At 51.5% G+C, this 25,821-nt stretch overlaps 1 protein-coding gene and 1 long non-coding RNA gene across 3 annotated transcripts in view; one reads left to right on the forward strand and one right to left on the reverse strand.

Annotated features, from left to right (window-relative positions):
* The window catches only part of LOC146429781 (carboxyl-terminal PDZ ligand of neuronal nitric oxide synthase protein-like), a 27,895-nt gene continuing 2,074 nt past the window's right edge, over positions 1-25,821 (reverse strand). The window contains exons 2-11 of one of the 2 annotated variants that reach the window (XM_085076752.1): positions 23,949-24,020; positions 7,680-7,772; positions 7,018-7,076; positions 5,479-5,587; positions 5,009-5,150; positions 4,484-4,644; positions 3,289-3,456; positions 2,411-2,588; positions 1,821-2,178; positions 1-1,715 (exon numbers count right to left, since the gene is read on the reverse strand). In XM_085076752.1, coding sequence (XP_084932878.1) covers positions 1,241-1,715; positions 1,821-2,178; positions 2,411-2,588; positions 3,289-3,456; positions 4,484-4,644; positions 5,009-5,150; positions 5,479-5,587; positions 7,018-7,076; positions 7,680-7,772; positions 23,949-24,020 — 1,815 coding nt within the window. In that variant the 3' untranslated portion in view covers positions 1-1,240. The remainder of the gene's footprint in view (positions 1,716-1,820; positions 2,179-2,410; positions 2,589-3,288; positions 3,457-4,483; positions 4,645-5,008; positions 5,151-5,478; positions 5,588-7,017; positions 7,077-7,679; positions 7,773-23,948; positions 24,021-25,821) is intronic. The other variant, XM_085076753.1, reaches the window with a different exon arrangement.
* The window catches only part of LOC146429782 (uncharacterized), a 16,699-nt gene continuing 8,839 nt past the window's right edge, over positions 17,962-25,821 (forward strand). The window contains exon 1 of the long non-coding RNA XR_014855444.1: positions 17,962-18,138. This is a non-coding gene — a long non-coding RNA (uncharacterized LOC146429782). The remainder of the gene's footprint in view (positions 18,139-25,821) is intronic.

A 25,821-nucleotide genomic window follows, 5' to 3' on the forward strand; every position in this document is an offset into this window, starting at 1 on the left:
TGGCTCTGCAAATCTGACACCTTTATTTTTTTCTTTAAAAGTCCATTACCAAACCGCAGCATCCTATGGAGGGGCTGGGCTGTCACTACCGCACTACAGGACAGCCCAGCCGCAGCTTTACAACCCCCGGCTCTGTCACCAGCCGCCCCCCAGCTCTGTCACTGCCACGGCAGTGCCTGTCCTGTCACCCCCCTCTCCCTGTGGGAGCAGCACCATGCCAGGGACAGGCAGCATGGCTGCTCCGAGTCTCCATTTCTGTTTGACACTTCCTAACTTGACTTTCCAACACTTTCCCAACACCCTCTGACAAAGAACCAAGGTGGAAGAGCATCCCCTCAGTCCCTCCACAAAACCTGCCCTTCATGCCGTGCTTGGCATCTTCCTTAAACCTTAACTCTTCCCAGGACACTCACATTTCCAGACCAAACCCAAACCACACCATCACACCCTGAAATCAGCGCAAGGAGCAGCGTTCTGCCTGCAGTCACCAGCAGTTCGGGGGGCACAGGAGGGCTCTCCCACCCTGACCCCAAGACATGGGGTGCACCCTTCCTTAGGGGGTCACCCCCACTGCTGCAGGCTCCCAGGGCCAGCCCTGCACCCATCAGTGGCCTCAGAGGGATGGCCCAGCCTGTGCGGGCAGTGGGTGCTGGGGAGTGGGAAAAGGCACCTATGGAGGCAGTGGTGGTTTCACTGTGTGGGGACACAGTGGTGGGGCTGCTGTCCCCAAAAACAGGGCTGGGAACAGTGTGGGGCTGGTGGACACTGGCAGCCTTGGAAAGACCCAGCATGGTGGCAGTCTGGGACACACCTCGGGGAGTTGGGCAGGGGAGTGACACTGTGGTTATGCTGCGTGGCCGCAGTCAGGTTGCCACAGGTGGCAACTGATAAACCAGAACAGCCTCTTGTCCAGGTGTTCACAGCCCTGTGCCATGCCCTGCCCAGGGCTTCCACCCTTCAACTCCCTGGGAATCTTCTGCTGTGGAGCATCCCTGGCTGTGTGGGCAGGGACAGGATGGCAGTGTGACAGCAGTGTGAGCTGGTGCAGACCGAGGCAGGGCTGGCCAGGTCCCATCCTGTGTGGTGGCCCCATAGGTGGTGGAGGAAGCTGTTACATGGGACAGGGACAGGAAAGGGACCTGTCTTGTAGCCTGGGCACAGGGACCCCCAGTCCCAGTGCAGGGTTTTGGATGGATCTGCTGGGGCTGCCAGCCACCAGCTGCCACCTACTGTGGCCCCACTAAGAGGGGACTCTGCTGGGCCCCACGGCAGTGTCCAGCTCATCTTCAGAGAAACTGATGTGCAAGCAGGTGTCATCTGCAGGGGAGAAGGGCAGTGAGCTGTCCGTGGGGCTGCCCAGGGCCACCAACTCCTTGGCCAGGGCCTCGCTGGCTGTTGGGTCATGGATGCTGGCCACAGGGGACATTGGCCCGCTCTCTCCAGTCCTGTCCTTGCCCAGAGTGCGCTGGCAGGTCCTGGCAGGGCCGGGCTCTGTGCTGGAGGCAGCGCTCCGTGCAGGAGTCCTTGCCTCAGGGTCCAAGAGAGTGAAGGAGCTGGCAGTGATGCTGGTGAGGCTGGAGATGCTGGCACTGGGCAGGCTCAGGTGGGCAGCACTCTCGGGCTTCACCTCCACTTCCAGGCTCGGGGAGGTCTTGCTTGACCTTTTGCGTAGGATGGGTGGTGGTGGGTTGAGCTTGGGAATGGGCGGCTGCCGCCTGGGGAGGGAAAGCAGAGAGAGGAGGTGATGGGCAAGTGCTTTACCTGCACCACTCAGGGTGTTCCTGCTGCAGCTGGCAGGAGACAGAGGTGGCACACTCTACCTGTCCTCGTCCCCTCTGTCTGTGTCGTCCACCTTCTGCCGGCTGCTCCCATTGAGCAGAGCGAAGTCGCTGACCTCAGAGCCCTCCACGCGCCGGCTGAGCCCGTCCTGCCCCTCCAGCACCGCCAGGCACTCGTCCCCCTCCTTGCTGCTGTAGCGGTGGCTGCCCCTGTCCAGGCTGACGAGGTTGAGGTAGGAATCCCTGGGGCCCAGGGAGGGCAGTGAGCCAGGGGCCACGGGGCTGCCCAGCACGCTGGCGGGGGTGGAGGTGGATGGCAGGTGGACATCCAGGCTGTAGTGGTTCTTCAGGTTCAGGGAGAGGGACTGGGCCAGAGACAGGTTTTGCAAGGAGCGGTCAACTGTGAGAGATGGACAAGGGACATGTGAAAAACTGGGGATTTCCAAACCAGCTGTTTCCCTGGACTATGAGGGGTACAGAAATGCCCCAGACCCCCAGAGCCTGCTGGGATGGTACTGTGAGAGCTCCAATTGCTTCTTGTGACCGCAAGGGATGCAGTGATTTTCCAGAGGGATGGAGCTGGGGGCACCCCAGCACCCAAACAACCCCTGTGAGGGTGTCACTGCGCTCACCCGGCTGCCGATGCTCATCCCGGTGCTCCTCGCGGGCCTCCAGCACTGACAGCTGCCGCACCAGCAGCGACACGTGCTGCAGCAGGTCGCGGTTGGTCAGCAGGAGCTGCCGCACCCGGGCCTGCGCCTCGATCCGCGCCGCTGTCTCCGCCGCCAGTTGGTCCTTCAGCAGCTGCACCTGCGGGACGGGGCGATGCGGATGGGATGGTGAGGGACGGGATGATTCGGGATGGGATGATGCAGAACGGGATGATTCGGGATGGGATGATGCAGGACCGGCGGTGCGGGACGGGAGGAGCATCCCCGGGAGCGCCCGGTACCGGCGGCGCCACAGCGCCCCCTGCCGGCCCTGCCGCGCCACCCCCCGTGGCCCCCCCGACTGGTCCAGCCGCGGGCGGAAGATGCGGCGACATCCCGGGGCTGTGTGTGGAATATCCTGCTGCCCCCCCGGGAACGAGAAACGCGTAGGGGAGGTGCCCAGCCAGGAGACACCGGGGTCCCCGCTCTGATGCTGGATTGGGGATGGGATGGTTTACAAAAATGGGATGAGACGGTGTGCAAGGTGAGCTGGGGGCTCTACCAGACCCTGCAACACTCCCAGGGCAGCCTGGGGCTGTGTGTGCAGCCAGCTCCGTGTTCGGGGGAGCTCAGCTGTGCTGCAAGCGATGCTGCACGTGGCACTGAAAGCAATGCTGCGAGCTGTGCTGCAAGCGATGCTGCGAACTCTGCTGTGAGCTGTGCGATCGGGAATGCTGCCAGCAGTGCTGCGAGGGCCTGGCCTGCTCCCACCTGCCCCGCTGTCAGCCTAGCCCAGCTGGATGCTGGAGCAGGGAGAGGAGAAGGGCTGGTGCCACCTGAGGGGAGGGCAGGACGCATACCTGGGCCACAGCCACCTGCGTCTGCTGCTGTTGCTGGAGAAGCTGCTGCTGGAGCAGCTGGAGGCAGTGCTGGGAGGCCAGCGGGGTGATGGAGGCTGAGGAGCAGGGGCTGCTCGGGCTGAGCAGCTGCTGGGAGCTGGCCAGGTGCAGGGAGCAGTTTTCGGCATCCTGGGCACAAAGAAATGGGCAGGTGAGCGGATGGACTGGCTCAAGATGGGATGTGGTGCCCCACAGCGCTGACCCCAGCGCAGCAGAGGAGCCCCCATGCTCTGGGCTCTAAGGGGGATGTTGAGGGACAGCCCTGGGCTCAGTGCCAGGCTCTGCACATCTGTGTGATCCCGGGACAGAGTGTTTCAGAGCAACTCCTCCCAGAGAGCTGGCAGGGCTGCCTTGGCTGTGTCTGGGGAGGGCAGAACCCCAGGTCTCCCAGGGAGGAGACAGCGGGGAGTGACCCAAACACTCCACCACCTTTCCGTGCTGTGGCTGCCCAGGCTGGGCAATATCCTGGTGCCTGGAGCGTTTGCCAGTGCCTGTGGCCACTGCCCTTCCTGCCCCTGCCCTCCCCTGCTTGGGCAGTGCCTGAAGGAATGTGCAGGAAAGCCCAGCCTTTCCAGGCACGCAAACGAATCCCACGGAGCGCATGTCACTGCAGCTGTTTCCAGCCAGGCCCTGCGAGCGTTACTGTGGTGTGAGCTGAAGCAATGCCATTCAGGCCTCTGGGAAAAGCTCCCAGAGCTCTGTGGAGCACCCATTCATTAAGGTGAAACCGCTGCTCAAGCTGAACGTGTCCCGGGAGCCTGTGCTGCCAGGGCTGAGTCCCCTCGGGACATTGCTCCCTGGGCCTGGAGCCTGAGGGGAGCCAGGGATTGCTGCCAGGGCAGTCGAACAAGTAACTGCTGCAGAGCAGCACTGAGGGCACAGAAATCCACCCCGGGTGGTGTTTGAAGCCTGCTCAGCCATGCGCTGCAGCTCCACCCCTGCCTCTGCTCTCAACCCCCCCAGCACTGGGACATGGCCTTGCTGCAGGTAAACTGGGAGCTGAACAGCTTGTCCTGAGCAGGGAGCCAGAAGGGAGGTCTGCAGTGGGGTGTTCATGAAAGCACCTCCAAATCAAGCCATGATACAGGTACCCTGAGCAGAGGGCCCTCAGCAGCAGCAGAGCATGTGGACCATCCTCCAGCCCACCCCCCGTTACCTGGCCATTCTTTTCCTTTGAGGCTTGCCCAGGTTTCAGCATGCTGAGGTCCCCCCTGGCACCTGGCAGCTCTCTGGGTCCCCTCTCGGACACACAGATGCCACCAGTATCGATGCCAACCTCGTCCACATCCGTGATCTTGGAGCCCTTCATCTGGTGAACTTGAAACAAGACAGACACATGAATCTGACCCCCCTGCCCTGTGCAGGATCACAGGAAGAGCCAGGGCCCCACGCAGGGCTGGGAGCTAGGGGAAGCTCAGGGACAACAGCCAGGACTTGCTCCAAGTCTCAGCATGTTGTGAAGGGGCAGGAGGGAGGGAACAGGTTGACCAAGGGGCTGCAGACCCTTTGCTTACTGGATGAGGGGTCTCTGCCTCCCCCTCCCTAGTGGTCAGTGGTCAGTAGGAATGGGCAGACAGGGCAGATTCCCCATGCTCCCCAGCCAAAGGGGCCCACGAAGGTCACGACACCTTGCGTGTCCCCACCCCAAAGCACATCCATGCCCACTGTGCCCCTCGGTCACCTTCCAGCGGCTGCTCCTCGGCTGATTTGTCACTGGCGCCGTCAGCCTGCCCGTCGGCGTTCTGCAGGGCGTGCTGCAGGCTCAGCTTGTGGCACACCTCGAAGGCTTGTCCCACGGTGCGCACCACGCGCATGGCCTGGCTCTGCAGAGCAAGCCACGCTGCTCAGCCCGCGCCGCTCCCACTGCCACCCCACCCTCCATGGGGAACAGGGAGCCTTCCCTGCTTCCCACCCCGGGCTGCTGAGTCTCATCCTGTGCTGGGTGCTCCAGCAGCACCCACTGGTTCCTCACTCTGGATCTGGGTGCTCCTATCCCTGTGTGGCATGTGCTGCTGCCCAGGCTGGGCAGGAGGGGACAAGCACCAGGCGTGTTCGGGGGACACCCAGCAGTGGTGCTGCCTCAGTCACTCCCCAAGGATCTGCACCCTCTGACCCACCAGTTATGAGGGTGTATCCCCAGGAGTATCCTACCTTCTTCTTGGATTTGAAGACGTTGCACCTGAAGGAGTTGTTCGCGCCGTCCCTTGCGATGTAACTAAATATCTTCAGGTCTTGTGAGTCATGAGAGACATAGAAAATTCTAGGTGGGAGAGAGACAAAGGGAATTAACATCCGTGAGAGTCTCTGCCCTTCAGATCACCTCTACTCCTTTGTGTCCCCAGGATGGGCTGGTTTGCAGCCCCCAGGATTGGCAGTGCTGGTGCATGGCCCCTCCTGCAATTTTCAAGGCAGGAGGCAATGCATTTAGAGAGTGTTTCAGGCTTGATGGAAAACCTTCTGGTTTCTGAAGTAGGCAAAAGCTTTTTAAAGATGCTGTGGGAAAGTGAAAAAATCTATAGTCCTGGAAAGCGAGTGGCTATTTTTAGCCCCAGCAATTAACCCCTGCCCAGGCTGCAGCGTGGCAGAATTGCCTGCATGGTGGTGACAGTCCTGCCACTAGGGCAGCCAGCCTGGGGACCCCGAGGGTCCATCCTTGTCAGTGAGCAGGTGGCACAGCACAAAAGCCTCTCGCAGGGATGCTGAGTGCACTTGGAGGATTCTTCTCTCTCATGCGCAGGCTGATTCTCCTCCTCGTGCTGCAAAACCATTTTGGAGATTTTTATATGTGTTTGATTTAATTGGGTGAAAATGTGACAAGTGAGTTCAGCTCTGAATAGAGAAGAAACCAAAGGGATTCTTGAAATGTTTTTTTCTTCTGCTCTTTCCTGTCACTGGAATTTTTTGGGCGTTGAACTTGCAATTAGAGCAGTTATTGCCAATGTACCACATCTTGTAGTAATCTTCAAAGAAGCCAGAGGTGAGAAGCGGGCATGGATAATGCATCAGCACATTCTCTACTCCTTATCTCCTCACCAAGGGCTCTGATCCTAAAAACGAGTGTTGGGGATCCCAGTTCTCAGGCTGTGGGCTCTGTGCTCGTGGTACAATTATTCACTTTGCAGATCTAACAGCCTGGACCACCCTGTGCTCTTAACCCATCCTCAGGCCATTCACCATCGCTGGTGTTGCTTCCCATCCCCAGGGGCTCCTGAGGCACCAGGTTTGCACTCAGTGTGAACCTCTGGGTGGGGCTTGTGGTCACTGAAATACCTCAATATCCCATGGAAGGTGCTGTAGAAAGTCAGTGCTTTCTTGCCGCATCTGTAAGGGTTAATTCCCTGTGAGCACTTACACCTTAGAGTGAGGCCCTGCTTCAGAAGCACAGGGAGAGCCATGCTCTGAAGGAAAACCATGGGAAGCCTGTCTTCAGAGGCAGAATCAGAGAGTAATCCAGGTTGAAGCATCTCCAGGGTCACCCAGTCTAACCCTGTTCAAAGCAGAGGCAGCTTCAAAGCGAGATCAGTCCACCTCGCTCTCAAAAATGAATGAAAAGGATTCTCCATCTGTACCCTCGTTAATTTTAGATGGTCCTTTGGAAAGCCTTGGTGGAGGTGTCTCAGCAGGTGGGAGGAAGGGCATGGATCGCCCAGGGCTGATTTGCCCTCACAGGTTGAATCCCCTGCCACATACCTGTACACAGGATCGTGCATCACCACCATCTTACTCTCGTCCCAGGTCCACTCCTTTCTCTGTAGGCAGAGAAAAAATGACAGTGAATCAGGTGAAAGTGAAACTCCACCAAACTGAAGGGCAGGAAACCTGGAGAAAAGTGCTTTTGTCCCAAGCCACTATCCAGGCTAAAGTGTGACTAGATAAGCCATGGCTGTTTCAACAGTATCTTGGATAAAAATAGATTTTTTAAAGTCATTTATCATATCTGATCACAGCCTCCAGGGCTGAAAATGGTCCCTAAGATTAATTTATAACATCAAATATGCAGAAGACTTACACATTTTGAGGAAGAAGGGGATTAGATCTGGATTCAGTTACTTGGTGGAAAGCACAGTTGGGCAAAGAGCTGAGGGGGGCTCAGACCAGGCAGCATGGAAAAAGCTTTCAGGTATTAGCAAGAAAAAGAAACAGTATCTCCTGAGAGATAAATTTTTTGATAGAAAAAAATCCTCTTCACACAGTGTAATATTCCCATTCTCCAGCAATGTTTTGTTGTTAGTTGGATGGAAACTGGAGTGCTTTCATGTGAAAATTCTGGATATTTTATAAGAAAAGGCCAGTTTTGTTTAGAAGTGTGACTATCCCGAGCAGCAGTAGCACCTGGGCAGGAGAAGCCTCACCTTCTGCTTCTTGCGCAGGATCACCTTCACCCCGTCCACAGACACGATGATGCTCACCTTCTTCTTCTTAATGTTCTTGGCTTTGAATTCATACTGGTGGGAAGCAAAAATCAAGTTTAAAAGAGTCTCGGGGGTACCTGGGGCAGTGTGTGTTAGTCAGTGTATGACATGAAAATGTCAGATTTTTGTTTAATCCCAGCTGCAGAGGGAGGAGGGAATTTGTTTTATTCTGCTGAGAAAAACTGTATTGGGAAGGACTTGCTGCAGTAGCTGGGATGCCAGACAGGATCCTAGCTTTGTCAGGAGCATCCCTTGGGAGAGGACAAGTGGGGCTCAATCATCTGGACTACATCCAGACTGTTAATTTGGATCTGGGAAGAGCTTACTCGATGCATTGGCCATGCCTGGTCCTGCAGGACTCTGCTCCAGAGGTCTGGTGGGGAGGTGGCACCTGCAGCAAACACCAAGCAGTGACATCCCTGGTGCCCTTGTGTGTCAGCACTGCGGTGCAGGGGGAATATAAAATCACTCAGGAGCTGCAGGGAGGGCCAGATGGGCGGCAGTAACGCAATTATACCTCAGTTATTTGCATAATCACATTAACCTCTGTGGGATCAGGATCTCTGGAGAAAAACCCTGCAGGTGTCTGAAGCCTGAGCTCACCTCCATTTGTGTTAAAAATTAAACACTGGCTTTTAAATGTTGCTTTTAGCTGACAGTTAGGAGCGTGGCAGAGCCCTTCTACTCTGGAGACCTTTGTTTACAGCACTCATCCTTCCTGCCCCCACTTTAAGCACCATTTTCAGCTTCCAAATACAGCACTTTGGTACCTGGTATTTTTTGCAGTCCCTGTCTGAAATCTACCACTTTGTCACGTTGCTTTGGTGAATCAATACAGGCTGTGATTCGTGGATGTGGAGGAGAAGGCAATGCCAAGCAGTCAAGTGCAGTCTGAAATCTACCTAGGCTATGTAATTAGACACCTAATTAGAACTCTGATTTCTTTACACAGTCGGGGAGGTGCAGGGAGCACCCGAGATGTTAAGGGAGTCCAGGCACCTCTTTTGGGATGCTGAAGTTGGAGGACTGTGTGTGGCTCTGTCACTCTGCAGAGAAGTTACACATCTCCCAGCTCCTCAGCACCCATTGTAAGCCACGCCAGCCTTACAGACAGAAAATTGGGTGGCTTTCATGTTTATCAGGCTTTTGATGCTGCTCATTGAATTCTTAGCACTCTGTAAGGTTTATGGTATCAGACAGACCCCGGATTAAACCACAGCCTTTTGATCTCCCCATGAATTATTACTTTCAGACAAGCTCTTTAAAAATCTATCTATAGCGCTATTGCGTGTGAAGCTGGAACTAAATTTGCTATACACGTTTTTTATTTATGGGGAGGAGTGAGAGGAAGGGTGAGGTGGTGAGTGCATCCTGCGGGCTGCCGGGGGACCCACGGGGATGCAGCAGCGCCTGAGGGTCTGGGGCCAGGCAGATGGGCTCGCCAGGCTCAGCACCTGAGAGGGCTTCTCCAGCCTCCACCCCTCACGCCCAGTTCCCCCAGCCCAGCTGCTCCCCCTCCCCTGCGCTCACCAAACTGTTTGTCCTTGTCTGCTCCGTGAATGTCAATAAACCCGGGATAGACTGTTCTGCCCGCTAAAGAGCTGTTTATCTTTCTTTATACACAAATGGCTGGGAAAATACTAGCTGAGCTTTCCAAGAAAGAGCAATACAGTGTATTTTCCCATTGTAGCAACAGGGGTGCAATTACATTCAAACAAGGCTCTTTACTCAAAGGCTTTAAGCAAAGTCCAAGCCTGGATTTTGCAGAGATGCTTTTTCTTTCTCTCTTGGACAGAAAGGAACAATCGGGAGCAGTGGCAGCGAATCTGCGGGTGCTGCCAGGAGTGATGGCAAGACTCTAAACCCAGGGAACTCCAGCCAGCTCCCACACAGCACCACTCCAGCCTGCCTTTGGGACACATACAGGGCTGCAGCTCCAGGCAGAGCTGTGCAGCACCGTGAGCTGGATGTGGCCACAGTGGCCTCAGTGAGGAAGGGGTTTTTTGGACCTTCTCTCTCTGTGGAGCTCGTGGTCACTGCTGCATCCTTGTCAGAGCACACGGCCAAGGTATGCTCCCCACAGCGAAGGTGCCACAGCCAGAACCAGCTTGGCCTGAAAACAGCTAAAACTCATTGGGCCCCCAGATCTTTTCTAAAGGGTGAAACCCCCAAGCAGCAGAAGCTGTAGGATGTCCCATGTCCCAGCACAGGGAGCAGGAACATCACCTGGGTGAGAGCACTGTGCCTCAAGAGGGCTGGACAGATCCCCACGCTCACATTGCACCAGCTCAGCTTGGACTCTCTCTCCATCTTTCCACAGAAGAGGCAGATGGAATACAGCTTCAGTCATTTAATTGCTTCCTATCAAGCAGGAATCAGTATTTTAATGAACCGTGATTTATTTAAGGACAGAAAAGCACACGGAAAAAGACAGCTGACTTTCTCCTATAGAGATGTTCATGCACAACCCAACCTCCATCCTGGCACGAGGCTCCTGGCTGACCTGTCACTGCTGTCACAGCACAGTCTAGTCACTGATTTTCTTCTTACTATTGAATTGATGTGATTTTCTTCCCCAGATTTGTTAAGGTTACCAACAAATCCAAACCCACACAGCAACATTTCTCTCTGCTGCCTTCCATGATTCCATTGTTACTCTCCTGTTGTTTGTGCTGTCCTATGGGGAAAAGCTGTCTGGATGCTAAAGGATTTGGAGTTGCCCCTACAACTGGCTATTCAGCAGCCTGGCAGCTTTCTTAACTACGGAGATGAGGCGGGACATTTTATAAAAAAAATGCAGGTCAAAAAAGGGTAATTAATCTCACTTATTTTAGCAGCATCATTAATTCTGTATCTGCTGTGTTTGACCTGGAATACTTTCCACTTCTGCTCTTACACTTCTGTGTTCAAGTCTTTGCCTTTTATTACAGTCCCACACACTGCTGGCATGTAATATTAACTTACCCACAAGCTAAGACTGTATGACTAGAAATGTTAATGGCGCCGTGTGATGCATATTTCATCGGATAATTCCACCCAAGCAGATATAAATTACACATGCAGTTACCAGCTTCCATCTGCTGATGAAACTTGGGCTAATGCACATTGGAAATCATGTGCAGTTTCCAGCACTAGGAACAACCTGCATGAATAGAGTTATTCAAGGAAGCAATTCTTAATGTGATTAATTACTGAAGGTATCAGGGTGTTCATTATGCAAATGAAAACTGTCATAAAATAGAGAGTTTGCAGGTCTTGGAGGCAGTCTCTGCTTCCAAAAAATGCATCTTCTTCATTAACAGGGAGCAGCAAGGCCGGAACATGCTCCTGGCCATGGTTCAAATGCTGTTTTAAGTTGTATTAAGGGAAATCAAAGCAGAGGCTCTCCAGGTTTTTGAAACAGGAGTATGTCAGTGCCCCCAGTCACAGCTGGCTATGTACTTATTTGCATGCCCATAGGAAGATGCCACAGGCCTGGAAAATGATGACTTCTTCCTGTGGCCATAAATTCTCCAGCCAGCCCTCAGCCTGCTGTCCTGCCCCTGGCCTCCCCTTGCCCCATCCCTGCCTGGCAGGTTGCAGGATCTATGTGTCCATAAACAACCCCCAACAATAACCTGTCCCAACCCCTCCCAAACCTCGGGACACAGCGAGCATGGCAATGAGGAGGTGGGAATGAGCTCGGCTCTGCCCCCAGACTGACCGGCTCCGGGCAGTGTCACCCCAGCAGGACCCCCCAGTCCTTGCTCCCATTGGAATACGGCTACATCCCAGTGGGATGGGAGGCATCCTTCCCTTCCCTCTGCTGCAGTGTGCAGCCTCTGGTACTATCTGAGTCCCATTTTAGGAATTAAAGCCATGATGGATCAAGTATTTCCAGCTCAGGAATGTAATTAATTTCAAACCGACTGACCCACATGGCGTGAGGACAGGGTGTTATCTCGGCTGCTGTTTGAACTGCCCATGCTTGGAGTGCTGCCCTTGGAACTGATGCTAAGGAAAACTCCGGAGCTCTCCTCCCAGCCAGTGGGGCTCAGCTGAGCTCTGCACACTGCCTTGGAGCTGGCGAACCAGCAGTGTCATTCCCACAGCCTGGCACCACAGGCTGCTCTCCAGGCTCTGATCCCCCTCAGCATCACATCCCACCTTCCTGCAGCAGCTGCTGCCGGCCCCGGTCAGCGCAGCCCTCCCTGCGGCTCCGTCTGGAAACCGCTGGGTTATGGCCTTCCCTTTGTGCCTAGGGGGAGGCATGTGCTGTGTGAATCCCGTGAACCCCCCTGCCCGCCGGCAGCACACGCTCCCGGGGCCGTGGCCGGTGTGAATGCGGCCGGGCATAGTCTGGGGCTGTGCTGCAGTAACTGGGCAACACGGACACAAAAGCAACGCAGGAAGCGGTGGAGACCAGGAGAGCACCTCCTGCCCAGTGGAAAAATGAGAATTTATGATCCTTGGAAACATAAAACTGCTCACTGGAAAGCAGAAACCGAAGGGGGAGTACAATAGGCAAGGAGAATGCTGGCAACATACTCTAAGTCTTTTTTTCTCATTTAAATGAGCTCCTTCCACCATCCAACAAACTCTCTGTAGATGCCGCAGACTGCTCCCCATGCACTGAGCTGAAGGGGCTGAGGTGCTATCATGGCCCTGCTGGGTTTTTGGGAGTCCCTGGAAGGGCAGCAAGGACATATGGTCCCAGAGGATCCCTGGGTGGCCGGTGGTGCTGGCTGACCTTGGGCAGGGGCTGTGAGGATGCTGCCCTGGCTGCAGCAGCTGGAGGCCAATCAGGTGAGGGGGAGGAAGGGAAGGAGCTGCATTTTGTCCAGGTCTCCTTTGACATCTGAGGAATCCTGCTTCAAAGCATTCTGACGGACATGGCAACACAGGCCTTCATCCCTCTTCCCCTCATTTTCAACAGATCTCATCCTTGGGAGGTCCCAGACTACTGAAGCCTCAGATAGACCTTAAGGATACCTTGATCTTTCCACCTAAAGGTGACATGGCAAAGGACATGGCTGGAGTTCAGGTATTCCTCTGCACCAGTCAAAACAATGTGGAGGAAAAAGCAGTGAGTTGTACCCACAGGGGTGAGTAGGGCTCCTGCAGGTGATGGGAGCTGGTGGGGAGCCCAGGGCTAGCAGTGGCTCTTTAATTATTCTTTTCCACCTCTGAAAACCCACAGACTGTTCTAGAACAAAGCTTCTTCGCCTGCTTTTAAAAAAGGGTGGGACAAAAGCAGCCTTTTCATTGCCTCCTCCCTGTGGAAGAGATAGTGCAATACTGCTGAGCTCCATCCTGAGAGGCACAAGCAGCCTCACAGCCCAGTGCAAGGTGACATCATCTGGCCTTTGGTGCCTCTCTGACAAAAGCACCATTGTGTGTCTGTCACTTCCAGGAGCTCCCTGCTGTCCCCAGGTTTAATAGGGAGCTTTCCCACACACAGCCCTTCAGTCCTTGTTTTGCCAGGGCAGGCCAAGCCCAGCTCACAGGGAAGCTGGTTTTTATTTTCCTCCCTACCTCTATTCATTTTGCAGGAGAAAACAAATTACCTTTTCCATCCGCAGTGCCTTGGATGATTAATTAGCGTCACTAATGAAGTAGTGTCTTGGGACTCCACCCCAATGGAGTCCACGTACCAGGAACTGAGTGCACAGGAGCATGAAAATGTCCCTACCTGAAAGATCTGCTAGGTTACTGCAGATAAAAAGTGCTAATTTCATTAGAAGCAGGTCAGATTCACCTGAAATAACCCTGAGAAGTGAAACTGCAATTATACACTGCGATATCTTCAAGTAATTCCACATTTCCCTACAAACATCTGTGTCACGAGGCCCTGCAGAGAAGGCCCTGGTTTAGTACACGTTTCATATCCCAGTTGCCCTCCAGTCTGGTATGTAGGACAAGAGGCAAGTTAGGAGGTTGGATTGCTTTAAACCTTGTCCATCTATGTTCACACAACAAAGCTCTGAAGAGCAGGAGCCAGGACTCTGCAGCAAGCTCAGAGCTCCATGAAAAAGCCTCAGACCCCCTGCATGGCTGTGGGAAGGTAACGGAGTATTTTCTACGTCTGTTTCTCACTCACAAAGCAAAGATATTCATTTTCTGCTTCATTCATTCAGTTGTTCTGGTTACAGCCAGTCCCTGCCAAGTGACAGCTACCCAGCACCTCGCTGGCAGGGCCAGGCCACCAGATACTGCTTGTGCAGACAGGGGCAGGAGGCAACTGAGGATTTCTGCTGCCTGCTCCAAAATTCCTGCTGTACTCTCAGTCCCTACCCAGCCCTCTCCATAAGCCTGACAGGCCACAGCAGGGGAGATGCTCCTGGCTCACTTCCTGGTATTTTGGCTAAGCTGAGCAGAGAGGAAAAAGAGGAGCTGATCCCCTCAGAAGCAAGAGGGTGAGATGAGGCAGAGGTAATTAACAGGGCTGCTTTGCTCTGTCTCTGTGAGTTGGTGTTTATTGCTTGTTAGGAGAGAGAATAAAAAGCCAATTTTGTTCTTCTGTGGCTTTTCAGAGGTGTGTTTGTGACGCTGTTCTTCAGGAGAGCAGAGCACTGTTCAGCCCATGAGCAGTCTGTGGCCACAGGAGCCAGGCAGGGCTCACCACTGCACTGTGTGGGGCAGGGGCTTGATGAGGGTCCTGGCAGGGACTCACTGCCACAGCACAGAGATGGGGAGAAAACCTAATCCTGCTGCCATGCCGAGGCTCTGGCAAAGGCAGGTGCTGGGATTTTAGGCCTCTAAATAATGCAACACTTTGTGTTTATGTAAGGATGCTATTTTAGTGTAGGCTGTCCAGGGGAAGGGGGACAGCAATCCAGAGGCAATGGCAGCCAGCGAGGCAGGCTGGGAGCCATGCTCTGAGGGCAGGGATGGAGGGGGAATGTCGGTGCTCCTGAGAGCTGGGGCAGGCAGGTGAGGCTCAGATGAAGAGGCAGAGAAGTGCCCACGTATTCAACCTGATAACCAAGTCAACCCAGCCCTGGTTCCCAAGAGGGTCAAATGTGACCTGCTCTGGGTCTCCACTTGCAGCACTGTGCTGCTCTGCAGCCTCCTCCTGAAAGCCTTGGTAACTTCATGGTGTGGAGGAGAGCGATGCTTAGCATGTCCTCCCAGGGTGGATACATACTCAAAGGAGAGAAGGAATCCTGTTTGCTGTTGAGAATCTGGAGAAGGTACATCTGCATGACTAACACCTGCTCTGTGTCAATGCTGCAGGGAGAGAACATCTCCTGGCTTTCAAACTTGCTATCACACCCCATATGCATCTTGGGTGCTGTCCTCCAGCTCTGTGTCTTGCCATTTCTCCTAGCCACCTACTAGGGAAATTAGCATTTCCTTTGCATATCCACAGCAGAGTCAGGAAGCTGGACTTGGCACCTTTATCTTTGAGCATGCAGAATCCAAGCTAGAATGAAGACTTGATCTCCATTTGCATTCAGAACCAGCACTTGATTACAAACTAGACCAGAATGACAATGGGGGGATGCTGAGTGTGCTCCTGTGTGCAGACCAGGCTTCAGGACTCCTCTGCTAGGTGCAATCCATCTTTGTTCTCCTTCAGGGCAAAGAGCTCTTTGTTAGCTCAAGCCCTGGGTGCAGCTGAATCTTCCTACCCTCAAGGCCAGCAACTCCCAGGAACAGCCTTGCTATGTACTGGTTTGAGACAGTCAGAGACCAAAATAATCTGCTTTATTGCCAGGCAAGGAGACTTTTTCTATGTAGCTGTTAATACTATCGATCTCCAGCAGTTCCACTTGAGAAAACATTTCTCACAGAAAGCCCAGTGACTTATAGTCGACCTCCAGGTGCTGCACTGAAAGGATGTGTTTGCATCTGTGAGCAGCAACAGTACAGCAATTCCAGCCAGGAACAGGCCATTGAGCTTGGAGGGGGTCAGTCACCACAGGGCCACAGGGACTGTGGGTGTAAGGTCTGCTGGTAAAGACTTGTTGTGCAGTACTGAAACGTCCTGCCTCCTTAGGAAAATCAGCAGGCAGTCCCAATGCTCAGATGCAACTGCTAAGAGGGATTTTCTGAAGCACACAATTCCTAATTCCCATTGACTTCAGAATGTTGGTTGTTCTGAACAACACATGGGGCACAAATGCCTTTTGAAATCTGCCCACAAACACTTGTATTGTGTGCATCCTGGAATATAGCAAGAGGGAAGACAGAAGGGAGCTCACCACTCTCCTGCCAGGCTGTCCTAAGTATTACCCAGATGTGCAGCCCTGAGTAGAGCCAGGCACAGCACAGCTCACTGAGTGCTAATAAAACTGCAGTTCCTAAATTTAAAGGAAAGTCTGTGTGTTCTCCTCAAATTGTCCATCAAACTTCACTCAAATTTGGAAACAAGACTGCTACTGTAACAGAAAGAAATTCAAGTCTAATTGTGTCATTTCCAAAACTCCAGAATATTAAGCAGTTCAAGGACTCTATTAGCCTCAGGGGAGCTACTGAGATTAGTGAATCATGATGAGCAAAAAGCCTGGGTTTAGATATGGAAATTATGGAAAAAGAGGGTTTTACGCTATCAGTATTTATTGTCACTGAGGTCTTGTCACCAAAACTGTACCAGAACAAAACAGGCTCTTCTCTCCCCCCAGTGCCATTCCCGGTGTCCCTGGGCTTGCAGTGGTGACAGCAGTGAGGTGTGAGGCTGTGGACATCAATGCATCCTGCACTGCTCACACAGAGGTCAGTGATTAACCCCAAACAGAGTTCCCTGCCCCAGCTCACAGCTCCTGCCCCAGCTCTGTGCCCTGCAGTTGTCACTCACATTAAGGCAGCTCCTTGTTGCCAAGCCAATCCAATGTGCTCTCTACACTCTGGTTACCTTCTCAATTACATTTTTTCAGACACCAACAAAGAAGCAGCTTTGAGTCGTGGCTGAGTGTTCTTCACCAGAATGTAATTTGAAAGCCATTATATTTCATCTCTGTAATACTCTACAACCAGTAGCATAATTGGTGAAAAAGCCTCTTTATTTCAAACTAGATAAAAGCTTTGCAGAGATCTCATACAGTGATATTTTAGCTGGTGAAATTAAACGCTTCAGTAATATAATGATAATACTGTTAAAGGCACTTTATTTTACAATTAAAAGGTACCTGCTTCATTGCCAAGATTCAGCATCAGACAAAAAGCTCTGTCTTGTTCTATTTAGCACTAACATTTTAATTTAGCTTTTATCCATTTAAATGCTGCTTTTATTAGCCTTCAACTAAACTCCAAACCACCATGACTATTATGCAAAACAGAATTAATGTGCCTGACTGGTTCCACCCCCTCGCTGGAGAAGCCATGGAGTTCTGAGCACTCTGAGGAAGGCACTAAAGGTCGCCGTTGCCTGGAGATGACACATTTCACTGACTGATCCCTCCACCCATCTGTTATCAATCCTGCACTCTGAACAGGGTGGAAGAAATGAAGCATCCCTAGTCACCGGCCACTCCTCAAAAACTGGGTCAGAGCATGTGGCTACAGAAAAAAGCCCTAGGCTGCCTTCTGGCACAGTGGCCTCTATTCACAGCTTGACCAGTCCCCACTTGTTTCAGCTCAGAGGTTAAGTGACAGAAGGTAACTAATTATTCTGTGGCAAGAAGTCCAGAGGTGATTTAGGGTTGAGGAGGAGCAGGGTGGATATCTGCAGGATTCTAAGTCAGTGGGGCAGCTCTATGGCACGGTGAGACCCCCCCAAGCAGTGAGCAGAAGGTTGGATTCTTGTGTCATCTCAGAGGTGTTTTTTCCTCTCCTCCCACTCAAGACGTACAAGCATAGTGAGTTCTCCACCACACTCACACAATGCTGCCTAGAAACACTGTGCATGATGCCACTGCAGAAACAGCTCATTAAGAGCTTCTTGCCTTTGTGTTAAGATAATGTGAACAGCAGAAAATGCGTAAAACAAGCTTGGGTTTGTCTGAGACATGGCAGACTCAATCCTTCTAGAAAACCAGCTTCCACATTTTGAATTATATTTTTCATAACACTAGGGAAGCAGCATAGCCGTGGAGCATACCAGAGCCTGTCAAGGTGATTGTAGACCAGAGAACACATGGAGAGAGGCCTAAGGAGCTGCACCTGCATGACCCACCCTTCCCAACCCAGCCTTTCCCTTCCTTGGGCCTTCCTGGCAAGGAATCTCAGGGAGATCTAGTTCCACCTGGTATTTTGGCTAATTGGTGCTACAGGGCAGACTGGGAAGGGAGAAAGGCTCAGTGGCAGGGCAGGAAGCCCTTCCTGGAGGCAGGATGGGAGCAGGGTGAGGAGCAGTGCCTGGGAGCTTGCAGCTCCCACAGTCTCAAACTGAAACCATTTGTTTTGCCTGGAGAAATGGATTCTTGCCAGATCTTGTGCCAGAGGGCTCACCTCCTTCAGCATCCTGTGCTGTACACAGGTAAGACCTGTAACATGTCTGTCATCCCTTAATGGAACGTGGCATCTCTGTCAGGTCCTTTATCTTCCTAAAGACCAGGAAACAGACTGTGGGAACGAAACCTGGGGGCCATTTGCAGTGTGGAACAGTAAAATGCCTATCAGTAGAGCAATGCACTGAATGTGGTGGTGTCAGTGCTGCCTGCCCTGGGTAGGAGCAGGTAAGAGGCTCTCTGGCAAGGCTCGGGTAGGACCTTCAGAGCACATGGTGGGATTCCTGCCTTCTGGGAAGCCCATCCTGATCCCCATCCCTGTGCAGGAGACTCTGCTATAGCTGCAACAAACAGGAAAACAAACTAATGAGGCATTAGGGCTAAACTTAGCTGCAATTAACATTTAATTACTATCCTGAAAACACTTGCTGTATTTTGCCAGGGCCTAGAAAGGTAAACTCAATTTGCTTAATCTTGTGTGGTAGAAACCTTAAACTGGTTCAGATGCCTGGTCTCATGGATGGGACCCTGAGAGTAACTGGTGTTTCTGAGACCTGGAGCTGAGCAGTCATGTGGGCTGATCATGTACTGCTTGTGTGAAGCTGTAGGAGCCTTTCTTAGACCTCTGCTTTGGATAAGAGTCAAAACTGACACCAGACATTCTGCAGAAGGTGCCAGAGCAAGTTTGTACGTGCTTGTGTCTATTGGTTTGGCTGCCTATAACCACAGCTCTCTCCTGGGGGCCACAGGCTGTGTCTCACAATTCACAGGGTAAACAACGCCTGCATGGTTCTCCAGAGATGCAGGGAAGGTATCCTAGAAAAAGATGCTCTCTTGCAGCATACTCTGGGGTGAATACATAGTCTTCTTAGTGTGGGGGAGAAGGAGGAAGAGATGCTTGTGTTTCACACTCTAACCTTGTCAGAACTGTCATCTGTTTCTCCTGCACCTTCCTGTAAATGAAAGGAAGGTGCATGGTGTTCTGAGAACTAAAGAAAGGTCCACCCCAGCAGTCTGAGGCTGCTGAAGTATTTTAAGACACAATGATTGTTGTCTGTCACAGCCCAAGGCTATGATTAGCTGAGCATTTGGATGCTCTTCCAAAGAGCCTGAAAGGGAAAACCCTTCAGGAACTGCAGCAGAACAAACTCCCATCCAACACCAACAGCTCCTGGTGTGCAGCTACAGAGGTCTGTACCCCAGGGCACGTGCTCTAACTGTTTGCACTTCCATGTTTGAGTCTGTGCTTCAGCTACAGCTGACCAAATAATTTCATTATAGTGGAAGAGGCTGCACAGACTAACCAAGAAACCCATAGGCTGAGAGTTCAGCTTGTCTCTTTCTTCCAGCTCAGATTAACATGAAGCTGGCAGGAAGACAGCTCTGAGCATAATAACCCAGGAAGGGCTTATGGGCAGAATATGTCAGAGGAATCTGTGCAGCAGTTTTCTTGGTGAACTTCTGTAGTGAGAAAGCTGTCTGCCTGGGAGAACTGGGGGAACTGTGTTCTAGAACCATCTCATGGACGAGCCTATGAAACATTTCTACCTCTGAAACCTGTCACAGAGTAATAAATTAAACTGAGAGGGCTGAAGGCAGTCTCCTTGCACTCTGCCAGCTGTCCACCTGGTTCCTCTCCTTCTGTAGGAAGAGCAGATAAATCATGTCCATATTTGCTCCTGAACCATCGGAATTTACAGCCTGGCAGGGCTTTTAGTGCAAGGTGCTGTGTGAGGCAGCCCAGCTGTGGGACTGGGAGCTGCTGGAGCGCAGAGGCAGGTTCTCTGCAGCTCTCCCTGCTACCTCTACTTTGCAAGTTTGCGCAGTAGGACTGTAACTTACTCATCCTGATTTAAACTGCTGTCATGTCACACTTCAACACTACTAGTTGATAGTTGGCAGTCAGTCTGACTTACAGTGTGGCTGGATTGCACTTCCTCACTCAAATAGTGTATGGAGAAACTGCAAAGTGCTGAGGCTCTGCTTAAAGATGGATGCAGCAAGAATGATCATGATGAGAGGGAGGCTGAAGTGAGAACCCAGTTCTCATTCCAAGGACAGCCCTTTTCATGTATCCTGTGTTGAGATTTATAAATGTTTCTGTTTCTCTGGCATGCTGGCCTCTAGGGAAAAAGGCTTCTCAATTAAATTAAGCCCAAGAAATGGGGAGGTAACAGAAGACACATTAGTCTGGATGCCTGCCTCCTGTTTGCTCATCCTGGTGTTTGGATGGGCACAGCACCAGTTGGCTGTTCCCTTATGGAATGATTAAATAACCCAACATCTGGCTCCCTTCTGAGTGTCAATACCTGCTTAGGTCCAAGCTAAACCTTCCAAACAGAACTGAAATTTGTAGGTTTCAGAGATTCTTAATTGCAAATTCCAGGAAAACTGATTCTGTGCCTTAAAGGTAGATAAACAGAATATCTTGGGGAATTGCTGGCAGCAGGCTGTCTGTGGGGATGACAGGCTTTGTCACTTACTCCTACTGTGTCCTTGTACAACACACCACTCAAAATAGCAGCATGTCACTAGGCCTGCTCAGCTGGCTGTGAAGTGCTGGACTGAGGGTGGAGTTGCTCTAGGAAGGGAACAGCTATCTCCTCTGGTCAGTGCTGGCTCTGGGGAATGCATGCAGGACATGTGATGTTAACCCTGCACTTAAAACCATCCATTCCCTGATCTCCCAGGCTAAGATATTCCAAACAATCTCAGGAGCTTCAAAGAAATGTTTTGTGTTTTAAAAAACCCATCTTCATATTAGCTGCTGCTTGACTTGTGCAGGAGGAAAAATCTTGTTTTGTACATAAGCTCCCTGTAGTGCTGAGAAGGCTCCAATACCTGCAGAGGAATCCACTCCACCAGAACACTGACAGCATGGGAGCTGCCAGACACCCAGACCTGCATGGCCTCAGGCAGCTGGAGGCAGCAGATGCTGTTCCCTGGGAGGTGGGGGAACACCTGCCTGGGGTGCTTGGAGCTGTGTGAGGAATTGGACTCTCCTAAGCAGGCCCTCGCCATGCCTGTCAGGGTACAGTGTACTTATCCAAGCTGCAAACTCATTTCATCACCTCCCCTGCCAGGGCAAGAGGTAGAGGGATTAGCTTGAACTCTGATCATATAATAACAACATGGCAGCTGTAGGCAGCTAATAATCCACTGGGAGGATTAGCAAACTTAAAGTTGTCTAGCTCTGCATAATGGAAAGCTAAGAACAGCAGCTTCCCTGTTCTACCTATTGCATTTGCATTCTCTCCAGTGGAAGCATAGAACATGATGAGACAAGGCTTTCCAGTCTGTTATGAAATGGGATCTAATGTGTGACTAATGGAGTATTGCTAGCAATTCTACAAGCATCCATTCAGCCCAGAATATGGATTTAAGCTTTGCTAAGAGAGTGCACCTCAAATACCTACTGCCAAAGAGCAGGTCACGATTCCAGCGGGCTAATGCTGAAACTTGTTATTTGAGGCTCTCTGGGAGTAATGTCCTGAAGTGTGCAGGCAGACTGCTCTGCTTAGGCAGGGAGAATCCCACTGAGTGAATACTGGGTTCCCTGGCATAATTCATGTGTGACACAATTCAAAACACAGAACATGCCAAGGAGTAGACTTGTCACCTGGCGTTGCTACTTTCCTTATGACCCTCTCAGGACACTTGGAGTGCTGGGCAGCTGAAGGTTTTTCCCCCAAGGCAGTTTTGGCGCTTGTATCAATTTACTGATGAATAACTAGAGTAACCAGCTCTGACACAGCCTGGAAAAGAGCTGTGACTCCTCATCCTCCTCCCTGCTCCCTCCCGGAGCGGCAGAAGCGGTGAGTAACAGCCCTCCTGTGCCGTGGGCTCGCTCTGTCAGCGCCTGCATGGCTCACACCTCCTCCCATGTCGCAGGGCACAGGAGTAGCACAGGGAGGGTTGTGCTGGGGCTTGTACTGCGCAACTTTTCTCTTCCGCTCCAGTAGAGAATTCCAGTGCAACACTGGAGTGCACAAAGGATGAAAGCTTCACCACGACATGCCCCTGCCAACACTTGGCAGGGCTGTGGAACCTTACTCACTCTTGCAGTGCAAACAGGCACTACCACTCACAATAACATAGGAGCAAAATACTCATTTTCCCCAATAGCTTCTTCCACCGTTTCCTCCCAGTTGCAACTGGTGCTGCTGAGAGTCCATGGGAAAAAACTCTAGTACAGACAAGGCCTCTGCATGCAAATGAACACTATATAAATAACCCCCATCTTCCCTCAGTTCCTAGGTTGGGTACTCTGTGCACTAGAATTCTCTTCAAAGACCTCCCAGTTCATTCTTTATGCTCTAATTAAGGATCAGTGCCAATTAACTATCTTCAATAGAGGAGCATCTTCCGCTCAGCAGCCAGGAAGTGTCTGAATAAGATCCTGCTGTACAATGTGCACATGAAAAGGGAAGCCCTCCCTTTTTCGAATGAGCTTCCAAGATTAAAAACCCAGTATAGATTACAGGATGCCTACTTTAAAAATCTTGTGTGACAAGATTAACTGACGGCACCCAGGAATGCAGAATGGGTTTTTTACATGTTTCTTGTGGCACTCAAGGATGCTATTACACTGGCAAGGCTGTGAGCTAGGTACCACTGTGGCAATAGCAGGTGTGAAAACAGAATGTGACACTTTAAGTGATATTAAAATACTGTTTGCTTTTTCTTACAAGGGCATCATAGATCAGCAGAAACGCGGTGTCAAATCTGATGATAAATATTGATTTAGATGAAAAATTGCCAATAATTATGCTAGCACCTAAACTGCCCTGGTAGTCCTCACCTACTGCTTTTACTTCCTACAGATACTCACTTTTTCCATAAATAACCAGGCAATTTAGACTGCTGCTGCACTGTGTTTCTGAGCAAGAGCTGTGCTAATAGTGTGAGCAGGCAAAGGGAGGGGAATGTCATTTCTGAGCTTGGCTGGAGATGAATACATCAGCTCCCCAGCCAGTTACAGGCTAAGTTTAAAAAGCACTATTCTAAAGGAAAATTAGATGGTTAAACACTGTGGGGGAAGGGGGAAAATAGGATAATCCCTTCAAAGCTTTAAATGGAAGATTCTCAAACTTGCTTCAGCTAATGTGAGACATATGAACAGCCTCAGAATTAAGACCCCTGCAAAACTTCAGCCAGACACAACAGCTGCACTGCCTTTTGGGGGAGATGCACTTGAACTGGTTATACACTAAGCAGATGTAAGCCACCCAACCCTGCTAATCACAGCTAAATCTGGGGACCATTCACAGGCTGCTCTGCAGAATAAAGGGGCAGAGCAGGAAGAGTGCAGGTTTGGTGATGAGAAACAGGAACTGTAAAACTGTACTGGAGGATGGGGAAAGCAGCAAATTATTCTAGGAGCAGCAGCATCTACAAAGTCTAGTCAGATGGGATTTACATCAATCACATCTGTCAGGGCACTGATATTTCAATATATAACACAATATATTTGGAACTGTCAATGAACTCAAGTGCTTTTGTGGAGCACATTGTGTACAGCTTATTTTTCACACATGCGAAATTCCAAACAGGCTAAATAAATCTCTTAGGTTCAAGGAGAAGCCCCATGGCTGCTCAGCACAGAAGAGGGGGTTACGTTTGAGTTTTGATAACTGATCCCTTTACAAAGAGCACAGAATGGGCTTATGCTAAGATGCCTTGTGAATTTCTGGAGAAGCTTGTTGCAAACCTGATTGTGCTGAGATTTGAGCTCCAGATAGGAAAGGCTGGAGGAAATGCAGATCAGCAGATTGCAACCTAGTCACTCCAGGGAGTGTAACCTTTAAGTCTGTGTGGGGCTCAGCTCTTCTGAACTTACCCGGATCCTTCTCATGGCTGCCACAATCTCCACACGGCTGTTGGGCCTGGGGACATCCAAGCTCCCGATGTACTGAAAGACACAACAGTGAGATGTCTGTGCAGTAATGTGCAAGTTCATGGTGTGGGCTTCTTCAGAACAGACAGCATTTCTCACTTATTTAGTCCCTCCTTGGTTAGACTCCTTTGACCCAGGACAGGATGGGAATCTCTGTTGTAGATAACATTATCAAGTCGGGGATTTCTGAGGTCGGGTGTGAGGCTCTGACCTCATCCAGATTCTGGATGTGCCTTTACCAGTGCTTTGCAGGGCAATGGCTGCTGCTAATTGAGTCAGGATCCCGTGTGTCTGAAAATGGGACTGTCTAGCCTTTGTTCTTCCTCACTACACCTGCTCAAAACTAAAAGCAAATAAGAGCTGGAAGGCTGCCAGGATGTGCAGCAAACACCTTTCCTGGAAAAGCCTTGTGATTCTAGCTTGTTTTCAGTCTGTACCATTCTCCCTCTGGATACTGCTGTCCCTGCTTGGTTGGACCAGCTCAGCTGTCTGCAGAATCCTCGTAAACCCACCCAAATCTGTGTCCTACAGTCCTATTTTTAACTCTGCCTAGGGGAGCTGCAGTCCCAGCCATGCTGTTTGGGGTTGAGTGCCTGTGCCAGTCCTAGCAGGGTCTCTTACTGGGATCTGACACGTGGCAGATGGCAGTTTCCCATCACCTCCATCTCTACCACTGCACCACAGCTACAGCTTCCTTGAGCTGGCTGCTGTTCTCCTGCATGGAATGGCAGTACACTGCCCATGCCCCACAGGTTATCATGGAAGACCTGCAGGCAGCTTCCTGCTGCTGGCATTTCTCCCTGCTGTGCTGCCTGTACCCTCCCCTTGTGTGCCAAGGCAGAACCTGCTCGTGCACCTGTTGGCAGGAGGCAGCAGCTGCTGCACGGTGGCACCAGTGACAGCACATGTGGCACGGCTGCAAAGGAGTGCCCCAGCCTCCCAAATGGAGGAGGCACAAAGCTGCCAGCTCAGCCTTGGGAATGAGGAACATGTGGCGTCCTGGACAGTCACACTGCGTGGGGAGCAAAGGCCACTGATGCTGTGAAGTGGTGTGGTTCAGCTCTGAGGGAAGACCTGCACACCCAGGGCATGTTGGTGAGGACAGGAAGAATGTGCTCTGAGTGACAGGGTGAGGCCTGATGCCAGCACGTGCTGCAAGTGGCCCTGGCAGCTGAGGGCAGATCCTGGATTTGGTGCTGAGGTGGACACAGTGGAGCCCATCAGCTCCCTCAGGGTAACCCAGCCCATCTCTGCTGTTGTGGTGGGGACAGAAGGCAGTTCACACAGCTTAGTGACCCTCCCAGGAGCATTTGGCTCATGAACTGTTTCTGGTTTTAATGTGTGTGGTTACAAGTTGTTAGTTTTTTTTAAATTGTTCCCTTGTGGAGAGGAAAAGGGCAACTCATCAGAAGACCCCTGCAAACTTTCAGGGTGATATTATACATATGAACAGAGACAAAATAATTCCTCAGAACAGCCCTATAGGTATTGATGGTACTGACACAGCTCTGGTTTTATTTCTCCACTGTACTACTTGCAGACTGCAATGGGTTTTATCTTGTAAAATGTCTACTTAAAAGGGCTTTCAGAGATGAGCTCTCCTGGCTCAGTATTTACTGCTCTTTCTCCTGCCTTGAAATAAACACCACAAGCAATCTGAAAGGTCATCTGGCTTTGCTGCTGCTTCTGTAAATGCCTTTGCAAAATGGCATTTTTAAGAGCAGTTAAGTTCAGCTATAGCCTTTGGTAAACCACAGGAGGAGCAAGCTCAGAGCATGAGAGCTTGAGGGCAGCAGGGAGGGGAGCAGCAGAGCCA

This window comes from Lichenostomus cassidix, chromosome 17 (assembly GCF_008360975.1).
Source record: "Lichenostomus cassidix isolate B80296 chromosome 17, HeHo_3.0, whole genome shotgun sequence".
In the NCBI taxonomy this organism is placed as follows: domain Eukaryota; kingdom Metazoa; phylum Chordata; class Aves; order Passeriformes; family Meliphagidae; genus Lichenostomus; species Lichenostomus cassidix.